The sequence below is a fragment of the Trachinotus anak genome, unplaced genomic scaffold (genome assembly GCF_046630095.1).
Source record: "Trachinotus anak isolate AG129_WGS33_773 ecotype Australia unplaced genomic scaffold, CSIRO_AGI_Tana_v1 ptg000045l, whole genome shotgun sequence".
In the NCBI taxonomy this organism is placed as follows: Eukaryota; Metazoa; Chordata; class Actinopteri; order Carangiformes; family Carangidae; genus Trachinotus; species Trachinotus anak.
The window spans coordinates 273,140-284,113 of NW_027273896.1; the positions used below are offsets into that span (position 1 = coordinate 273,140).

The 10,974-nt window shown below is 47.8% G+C and overlaps 1 protein-coding gene across 1 annotated transcript; it reads left to right on the forward strand.

The window, feature by feature from the left end:
• Positions 1 to 423: 423 nt before the first annotated feature.
• LOC139615273 (serine/threonine-protein kinase PDIK1L-like) lies at positions 424 to 10,714 on the forward strand. The gene is made up of 3 exons (XM_071473086.1): positions 424 to 1,090; positions 2,976 to 3,716; positions 8,550 to 10,714. The coding sequence occupies exons 1-2, from the start codon at positions 439 to 441 to the stop codon at positions 3,692 to 3,694; spliced, it is 1,371 nt and encodes a 456-aa protein (XP_071329187.1). The 5' UTR covers positions 424 to 438; the 3' UTR covers positions 3,695 to 3,716; positions 8,550 to 10,714.
• Positions 10,715 to 10,974: the final 260 nt, after the last annotated feature.

The following is a 10,974-nucleotide window of genomic DNA, read 5'->3' on the forward strand; positions in this document are numbered from 1 at the left end:
GCCACAGAGTAATCTACATTATTTGTTTTCATAGTGTATTTGTGTTCTGCCACTCATCTTTGCTGGTGTTATTGTAGATATATTTACTTTTACTTCTATTCTGATTATAACTATTACTGTGACTTTAGTGTTTGTCTGTTGAGCACAATTAAATAAAACACTGGTCTGTTATATTTAAGTTACTGAGCTCAACCAATCTCAACCACCATCATGGGAGCTGAATAACAATGAATGTTGGCAAAGACCCTCCTGTTTACAATTAGATCACAGAGTGCACCTTTAAATTGATTTGGCGCCAGTTGGTAAAATATCAGCAAACCGTTCCTCAAAAAAGCAAAACTAGAATTGTGCTTATGAAATACACTTGTGAACTTAGGAGAAACACGTTCAACATGACAGATTTTATGTTGAAGGTCCCGACCGGAAATGCTGTGACGCATGACGACGGCGGTTATCAGTGTCCCGCTCCACCCTCCCTCCGCCACCACCGAGCGGCTCTCCTCCGTCTCCTCCGTCAGGTGCGGGGCAGGTGCGGGGCGGGTGCGGGGCGCGCGGACAGCATGCGGACGCTGGGGTCGTGAGAGCTCACGCGCACGGATGGAAACAGCTCGCGGGGACAACTGGCGGAGACGCACGAGGAGCGCGCGAGCGTGCTGCACACAGCAAACCCGAGCGCGAGCGCAGGAGTCCGGCGTGCTGCGGTGTCTGAGCGCGGGCAACACGGAAGAGGACCATGACATGGAGGAGGACTCCGGCCTCTTCAAGCGGGACGGCCTGGAGCGGAGGGTCGCGGCGCCCCGCTACAGCCTGCTGCGGGAGGTGGGGAGGGGGACGTACGGCGTGGTGTACGAAGCCGTGGCCCGGAGGTCCGGGGCGAAAGTCGCCGTGAAGAAGCTGCGATGCGACGCGCCGGAAAACGTGGAGCTCGCCCTGCAGGAGTTCTGGGCGCTGGCGAGTTTGGAGAAGCGGCACCAGAATGTGGTGCAGCTGGAGGAGTGTGTGCTGCAGAGGAACGGCCTGGCCCAGAAGATGAGTCATGGGAACAAACGGTCCAAACAGTACCTGCGGCTGGTGGAGACCTCACTGAAAGGTGAGTCACTCTAGTTCACCAACACACAGGTAACGAAGCGGTTAGGGTTGTTGGCCGAATTACAGGAACAGCCCTCAAGTCTCGAAACGCTGCTCTGTTGTAGCAGAGAGTTTTGTTTTTTGTCTCATGTAATCAACGTAATCGTAATTGGTAAGATTTTTTAATGGAGTTCTGCTGTCCTGTCCTCAGAAGGAGGCAGTTGCTCGGATTTATATCGTAGCTGACTGTTTAAGGTCATAGTAAATGGCAGTGCTGGCCTCCTGCTAATATCGGAACAGGGCCGATGATTGATCAGTTTCGGTTACAGCTCACTGGTCCTTCGGTTTAACCCAGAGGAGTGTGTTAAATATCGGCGGTGTGAACATTTAGCTCAGCTTCACTGGTTCCACAGCAGATGTTTGGTGTGTGTGTGTGTGTGTGTGTAGCCTTGTTTCATGAAATTTCCCTTCAGTCAGAACTGTTGTTGTCGCCATGACAGTGTCTGGTTGGGGGATGGGCTCCCGAGGCTCAGACTCACTAAAATGGAGTCCACTGTGTTCAGAGGTGTTTCTGTACGTGTCACAATCACTGCAGCACATCAACACTGTCTGCTGTTCCTACAGCCTCTCTTCATCTGCTCATCCACGCTTAATGCTCTTCATGTAGTTCGTGGTCACACTGTGAGAGACAGTGATTTACCTTATCTATCCACACGAACCTCCTCTCAACACAATAATGATATCTCCTATCATAAGTATTGCTGTTACTATACTTTATATTGCTCATCTGTTCAGTTGTTTTTACATCTGTGAGTAACTGTGTCTTGTTGTGTATTTGTATGGTGACCAGAGTATCCTTGAGAAAGAGACAGTGTGCACTCAGTGGCCCTCTCTGTATAAATAAAGGTTTGATTGAATCTGCTTGATCATATCTGAGCCACAGAAGTCAGTCTGGGATAAAGACCGGTCGGGTCAGGAACAGCCATCTGACACGTAATTTAGTACATTTACTCAAATACAATGTTGAGTTACTTGTATTTGAGTATTTCCATTTTATGCTACATCAGCAGAGAGAACTATTGAATTTTCTTACCGCTATATTTATCTGACAGCTTTAGTTACTTATAAGATGAAGATTTTGTACAGTAGAAAATAAACAAGCTTAAAATCCAGATGAAAGCAGGGGTCTCAGCTGTCAGGTCACAGGTCAGATCTGTTAGCTGTTAACAAACAGTGATGTTTCCCATTTGAACTCACTGATTCTCATCTAGTCTGTCAGATCTAATGGAGTCATATATAATAATAATAATTGTATATGAGTCAGAAGTACCATACCAGGACTTTTCTTCTTTACTTTACCTACATGTTGCTGCCGATATTTGCACTGTAGCAGGATGTTTCATGGAGCACTTTAACTTCTAATGGATTTTTTCACTTTGCTGTGTTGGTGCTTTTACTGAATTAAAGGATATGAATCTGACTGGGGACAGAGGGGACAGGTGGTGGTGCCATCACCTCCACTTATGATGTGGGGTCTGGGCGGGGCCTGTCAGACCGGGGACAGATGACGAAACAACAATCAACAGTTCTCTTGATTTTGAAGTGTTTTAAGCTTGTGAAGTCACTTGTGGGGGAGTCCAGCCGCAGTTTCACACATACACACCTGACTTATTCTTTTTACCCCACATTCAGTGAAGAAGATGATCAGGCTCAGAGCGTGTGTGTGTGTGTGTGTGTGTGTGTGTGTGTGTGTGTGTGTGTGTGTGTGTGTGTGTGTGTGTGTGTGTGTGTGTGTGTGTGTTACCTCTCAGTGACTCGTCCACATCATCAACAAGTCTGGTTCTAGTGAAATATCTGGGGTTGTGTATCACTACATGACTGTGTGTGACTGTGTGTGTCTGTTTCAGGTGAGCGGGTGCTCAGTCCTCCAGAGGAGCCGTGTTACCTCTGGTTCGTCATGGAGTTCTGTGAAGGCGGTGACCTCAACCAGTTCATCCTGTCCCGACGGCCCGACCCGCGAACCAACAACAGCTTCATGCTTCAGCTGACCAGCGCCGTCGCCTTCCTGCACGAAAACAACATTGTCCACAGAGACCTGAAACCGGACAACATCCTCATCTCCGAGAAGTCAGGGGCCCCAGTCCTCAAGGTGGCCGACTTTGGCCTGAGTAAGGTCTGTGCCGGTTTGGGCAACGCCAGCGAGGGCAAAGACGGTGAAGATAAGAACAAAAACGTCAACGTCAACAAGTTTTGGTTGTCGTCGGCATGCGGCTCAGACTTCTACATGGCCCCTGAAGTGTGGGAGGGCCACTACACCGCCAAGGCAGACATATTTGCCCTGGGCATCATCATCTGGGCAATGCTGGAGAGAATCACGTTCATCGACGCGGAGTCCAAGCGGGAGCTGCTGGGGACATACGTGAGGCAGGGAGCAGACATCGTGCCGGTGGGCGAGGCGCTGCTAGAGAACCCAAAGATGGTGCTGAGCATCCCACAGAGACGCAGGTCCTGCATGTCTGACGCTGTGAGGAAGCTGCTTCAAGACATGCTCGCCGTCAACCCTCAGGACCGGCCCGATGCCTTCGAGCTGCAGGCCAGGATGGACCAGGTTATGTGTGCTGCGTGACCCCGCCCACAGTGTTTCACAGGTGCCTGTTGCTTTATATACCGAGCTGCATCTGCTTAGACGTCTGAGCAACTGAAGCTCCAGTTCAGTGTATGAACACTGTGACAGGTCAGCTGATAGACCCCCCTGTTACAGGTGATGTCATAGTTTTCTCATCAGACAGCAGGTACACATGGAGATGCTTGTTTTTAACAACAGGCTGTGATGCCTGCAGCCATAAACCCCCCCCTGTAAAATCTACATCACTCCCGTAGAGCTGTTCGACAGATCACGACCTTTACCCAGCTCATTGTTCAGATTGCAGGTGCAGGAACATGTTTGAGCCTCGGTGAGACTGAACGTCCTCTGAGACAATCGTCATCATTCACATACTGACACATGACTTTGATGTTTCCTCAGAGGTGAGGTTCAGCAGAGCTCCACCCTGCTGCTCTTAGATCAGTGGTCTGATCACCTGTTCAGGTGAATTATATACATGTGATAGAGACGCTCAGCAGGTCCCTGTGCTGCGGCCCCCTCTGGATCTGAGATGTCACCTGGGCGGTGACATCTCAGCTGCAGACCAGCACAGTGTAGGGGGCTGAACGGGGTCAACACACATTATCCAACCCTGCTCTGTGACCTTCAACCAGCCAGCTGTATGGAGGTGAGGGAGGAACCAGGGTGTGAACCTCTCTCTCGAGCTCTGATTTTGTTCAGCTTTTATTTTTATAGCGATGGTGAATTTGAGTATTAGCAGGTCTTTAAACACGGATAAAGCTTTATGTGCGGAGACACACAACTGTGGGGAGTGATGTCTGTGTGAGACGCATCGGTCAGAGTTTGTGTGTTTTTGAAACTTATTTCAGGGCTGCAGCTCACTGTCATCCCTAAGATCGGTGTGGTTGTGGTGTTCTGGTTTAACAGCACCGTGCAGCTGACAGCCAAGTTTACAGGTCTGTGCTCTGAAAGAAGTCACAGCACAGACGACGGAACAGAATTCACCTGGATGTTGTGTTGACATCACTGCCAATAAATACCTGTGATCACTGCAGAGTCATGTGACCCTGATGTGAATGCTGAACGTTCCGTTTTCCATTGCCGACAAAAGACAGATAATAGCAGGTCTTAGCCGGTTTTTGACCAGTGGAAAATTGGCTTTAGACAGGAAAGTCAGGGAGAGATAGACATACAGCAAAGGGCTCAAAGTAAACGGACAGACTCAAACTGTTAGCACATGGTACGCACTCTCCCAGGTGAGCTTTGAGGCTACGTCCTGTGTGTTTACACACTGACTGACTTCTGTGTGTGTGGGAAACCTGTGGACACACGCTGTGTGCTGTCAGTCATCTTGTCTGGAGGAGTGTTTGAGTGTTTGTTGTGCTGGAGCTAACGAAAGCCCTTCCCCCCGGCCCCTGGGACCACAGATCAGTCAGTACACACAGGCCTGTGTTAAAGAGGCTGGAGAGCAGGTACTGGCTCCTGTTCCACATGGATGGTACATGTGATGGTTACCTACTCACAGAGTCTCTGATAACACCTGAATTGACACGAGTCTCCAGTCATCACTGTGATTGGAGGTCACCCCCCTGCTTTATATGCAAATAAACAGGTATGTGTTGTTGTTTTTAGAGGGGGGGGGGTTAATCAGATAGGTGGCCTAGACCACCTCTGAATGTGGGTCATATCCTTAATGCGTCTTTGGTGTGTTCACACCTGAACTTAGAGCTGTCTGATCAGATCACCTGAGATAGATCTTAGTACCAGGTCTGAACAGGACCTGAGTCACCATCTGTGATGTGTGAAGACTGTGTCACACATTCTGCCTCGTTTGTTCTTTCTTCGAGGGGGGGGGGTCCCAGCAGACCTCCACTCTGTTTCCTGCAGAGTCGGAGAGGGTCAGCCATTCAGTGACAGGGACAAATCCACAGTTCTCACTCCTTGTGGTGGATCACCTGTTCACATCTCTTCTTCTCTGTTTCCTCCTCTGTCCACTCTCCTCCAGAGTCTTCAGTCCCTAAAACAGAGACTTTCAGTTTTAGTCTAAAACTCCAGGTTGTGTTGTGGTCTGGACGGACAGAAACAGAGACCTTTGGAAACGATGATATAGACACCCACGGTGGCTCCTGATTGGCTCTTATCAGCTCTCTTATGAATGAATGTGTTACTGACCTTGTTGTCTTTGCAGCAGCTGTTGTTCAGCTCAGTTCTGGATTTGAACTCTACAACTGTCTCTGCTCACTAACCAACTGAGAGGAGACAATCTGCTTCCTGTTTACACCAGCTTGCACATGCTCAGTGTAGGTGAATGGTCATGTGATGTCTTCAGGTGTGTTAGTGTGGACAGAAATTGTTTTAGTGGTAGTTAAATGGAGGAGGCCACTGACACTGACAGGAGCAACAACCCAGGGATGAGGTGTGTGTGTGCTCCCTGCAGTTGTATGTCTGTTTACCTCAGGTGTGACAGGACTCAGTCACCTCTCAGCAGGTTGAGCTGTTTCTAAAACCTGTTTCTTCACACTGAGTCTAGAGGGAGGTGACCTCTGCTGTGAGAGCAGGGCTGACTGTTTCAGCTCTGTTGTGTTGTGTTGTGTTGAGATGACTCAGCACTGTCCATTGTCCAATGTTGCTCTTAAGGCTGCAGGGTGAAGCTCTCAGTTTTCACCTGCCTTAAGTCAGTTATGTAACATGATGAACATGTATGACAGCACAGCTGGTCAACACTGTGTCTGATCCTCCCACATGGAGCAGGTCTAACAGAGGACTGTAGGTGCTGCACAACTCACCAGAGGCTCCGGCTCTGATGATGATGATGATGGTGCTCAGTGTAGCAGTTCACAGGCCGACGTGCTGTCAGATGTGAGGGGAGGTGGTGCCTGTCGGTGTGATGGACTGCGGCCTTGTGTGTGTGTGTGTGCGTGTGTGCGGCAGGGCATGCTGCAGTAACACTGCTGTTTGCTGCAGCACTGACTCAGCACGTTTCCAGGCTGCTGCAGATTCCTCTTCCTCACCGCTGCTCTGTCAGACTGAGTGATCCAGACTGAGTGGTCCAGATCAGCCTAGTGAGATGTTGCTAACGTCTCTGTGTGTCAAACACATCCTCCAGAGCCTCCGTGTCTCCTCTTGTGACACAGTTGCTGCCAGATGTTGTGCAGCAGAGCAAGGATCAGTCAGATCTCAGAGGAACAGCTGAGGAGTAAAGGACCACTTCCCCTGTCTTTCTCTTAGAGCCTGAGCAGCAGTGAGGCTAAAGAGGCTAAATCTGTCTGAAGGATGGTTCAGGGGGAAAAAAGCAACGGGTCACCAAACTCTCTGGCTCTGCCTAAACTGACACCTCTTCTACGTTTCCTCCTCTGTGCCCAGTATGCATGAATGGTCATGTGATATGTGTTTTCAGGTGTGTCAGTGTTGATGGAGATCAAACCAAACGTTTTCATTTTAAAACAAACAAAGGCTGATAAGAGCCAATCAGGAGCCACCGTGGGTGTCTATGTCATCGTTTTCAAAGGTCTCTGTTTGTGTCCGTCCACTACAACACAACCTGGAGTTTTAGAAATAAAACGGGTCCAGCAGCGTTTCTGAAAGTCTCTGTTTTAGGGACTGAAGACTCTGGAGGAGAGTGGACAGAGGAGGAAACAGAGAAGAAGAGACTAGTTTAAAAAAGGGCCGTCAGTGTTAACATGTTAATTGCGATGACATTAAGGACTGAGCATAACGTGTTATTTTTATTTATTTATTTATTTTTAAATTGTGTTAATCTCATGCTGCCAAAGATTCTTTATTTTACAATAACCCTTGATGCACCCTTACTTGTTATCAAGCTGCCACAGACACTTCCTACAAAGATTTTACATGGTGGAGCAAGACACTTCATGGCAGGTCATGTCTATGGGAGAAAAAGGGGGGCGGTTCTGGTCTGCATAAAGGGGCTTGTCAAGAGACCTAAAGTGTTTAAATCCAACATTTGAATCATCGTTGGTGAAGATGGAATGAGTTGGAAAATAAAAAATATAACTTACCCAGAGCTCGTCTACAGATAAATAAATTAACAGACATCTTCATAATTACACGTGAGACATGCTAACGTTAGCTTCTAGTTCAGACAGACTGATGGTTATGTGTTGTGAATCAAGAGAAAACAGTTCTGAAATGCAAAATAAGAGAATTTTAATCATGTGATAAAACATTCGATTAATCGCGATTACTTATTGACATTCAGTGATTAATCACAATTAAGAAAAATTAATTATTTGACAGCCCTAGTTTAAAATTAAAATGCAGAAGAAGAGATGATACCAGCAGTGTTTCATGGCCATAGAGATAAAAGGCTGGTTTTCCAGAATCAGAGGTGAGATGTAACACGACAGTGTCTGTGTCTGTCCCAGCGTGTCAGCTCTCTGTTTAACACTCATGGATCCAGCTCCATGACAACCCTCCCCTCCCCCAGCATGTTCATACCTTCTGCACAGAACAATGAGGTGGAATAAACACTCCCACTTTGAACTGGCTGTTTACTGACACATACACACACCCACACGCTGAGACTGACAGAGTACAGAGTCCTGATGTGGAAACACATTCCAGAGAAACCACCTTATCTGAGTCATTGCTTGAAGGCACTGATGTGATCACTGTCCTGTGTCCTGCAGCAGAACAATAACGTTTTAACTGTGACATCATGACAGCAGCCTGGATGACCTCAGAGCTGCAGCTGCTTCTGTGTCGATGGATTTATTCCTAAATTTCATGATCATTCACGGTGACGTTTTCTTGACCTGTGGTCTGATGGTGGTGGCAGAGAAAAGGTCAGAGGTTGTCAGAAACATGAACCTGTCCACTGTGTCTCTAATAGACGTTCTCTCCTCTGTCTCTGCAGATGTGTGTCTACCTGGAGCTGCTTTGTCACTGAGGGTCACCTGTGCTCACCTGGGGACTGAGGAGGAGGAGGAGGAGGAGGAGGAACAGGAAGCAGTTTTCTGTGACACCATTTACATGTGGCCATCTGACAAGTGTTTGTCCTGCCCCCAAGAGAAATATGTGTTCTGCTGCTCAGTGGGTCCTGATGGACCTGATGTAGCCACGCCCCCATCTCAGAACAGAGGTCTGGAGACCCCCCCCCCCTCCAAAAAAAAAAAAAAAAAAAAAAACAGGAGACAGTGGCACTGAGCTGAACTGTGTGTGTCTGTGTCTGTGTCTGTGTCTGTGTGTGTATGTCTGTGTGTCGTTTCGTGCCTCCCTGTGTTGCTGTGTTTCCTGTTGGTACAGCAGGACCCCAGTCAACTTCTCTGTGTTGTCACGGTGACATTTGACAGGGAACATGTCACTGTTCTTCTTCTGTGGTTGGGTTTGAGTTTCTCCAGAAATCTGGTGGTTTACAGAGGGGTGATGACACAGGGAGAGGGGCCGACCTGTGTGGACTCCTGTCATGGTATATGTAGTTTTATATTGCAGTGGTGGTACAGATCATGATGTAATCGATCCAGACTCTAAATTTAACACTGATAAAAAAAAAAACTTTTAATGATAGTGACATCAGAACATCAGTGACATCAGTGTGGTGGACACAGCCCCCGTCGGCCTCTGGATCACTGCAGATGTTTTCCCTGGGATTGTTTTTCTGGTCGTGTCTGTCCAGAGGATCAACAGAGACTCTACCACCCTGTGTTTCCACAGTCCTCATGTCCATGGTACTCACCTGGACAGCCGGTCCACGCTGCTGGAGCTGAGGACTTTCAGTCCTGAACCTGTTGGATGTAGATTTGTGTTTGAATGTGGTGGGCAGGGGGGGGCATGAACACATCCTGGATCAGACATGTGTGAGTGATCATCTGGAGACTCTGTTTGTCTTTGAGCGGACAGGTGATCCGTCCACCTGTCTGACTCACCTTCAGTCTCCAGCTCTTTACACCTGTGGTGCCTTGAAACTGACCTGGAGTCAGGTGAGTTGTGGCTTGCTGCTGTTTTAGTCTTTGATGCTCCAGGGTATGTGGACTGCCCACCACCACCCCCACCCTGCCCCCTCCAATATAAAAGATTAATTTGAATAAGAAAATTTGACAGTAAGATAAAGGTTGAGCTGTTTCCTGTGTTTGGGTGACGTCAGGGTTTAAAGGGAAGTGAAGACGCCATGTTTGAATGTCTCAGCTGTTCTGACCTGAGTTCAGACCTGTGTGAAGTGTCTGTGATCAGAAAATGAATGTGAAAAAAATTAGTTTCAAGTCATTGTTGTTTTGTTTTTTTTTCCTGAAACCAAACGTCAGAAGAGGAGGAGGGAAACCCTGAGTGTTGTGTTGAACTGACCTGGGACCTGAGTCTTTTTAATTGTTCTACCTCATGTTTCTACACATTCACCTTTTCTTTACTGAGCCGTCGTTTGTTTTCTCCACACACGTAGACAGGAGCCGTCAGGTCTGTCACTGATGACGTGTTTTACAAGTATTGGATCGTCTAAGAGATGCAGCTCAACTGTTGCTCTCTGTTGTACTGCTGAATTGTGGGAACTAGGTTTACACTGATACAGATGTTTACAGATGTTTAGCGCAGACTTTGGTAAATTGCTTGAAAAACACACCTCAGCTCCCCACCTTTGTCACTTGTGTGTGAATAAATGATGCTCTTGAACTGGAGGTGGGTGGACAGTCACGTACAATGAAGACCTGTTCGTATTCACCTTGATTTAGAGGAATGTACTTCAGATATGAACAGACCATTGGTGTCCCCTCGCGTCCAGGTAGCTGCTCCTCTGTCCTGTCGGTCTGCAGCAGCAGCACCATGTCCACCAGTCCGTCACTGGTTTTACATGCAATTCTCTTCTATGCAACGCTGCCTCCCTGGGTCACTGTGGATCAGTCCAGGTGGGGCTGGTCCTCTGCTTCTCACCCTCACACCTGGATGTGGTCGTGTTCAGGTGGTGACATCACCCTGTGTTTCCAGTCTGTGGTCGTACCTGTAACTGAAGCCATTTGCTTGAATGAAAACACATTTTTTTTTATTGCTGACTTTGTACATATCAGAGCTGTTTCAATAAAGGTTGGAAACATCTCTCACCTGTGTCATGTCTGAATAACAATGACTGGAGAGTGGAGGGTCTGCCTGTTTCACCTGTGCCCACATGATGTGGTCATATGGAAATAACTGAGGAAGCTGATGCTTCACACTCAGCACTTGTTAATTTACTTTATTCACTGTTGTTCCTGCTGAAAGAGGCAGGTAGAGCTGAAGTGTGAAGTCAAGGTGTTGATCAAACATCAACCTCCAGGTCTGAACCATGAAGCATCAACAGTGAAGATCTAAAAGCTGCA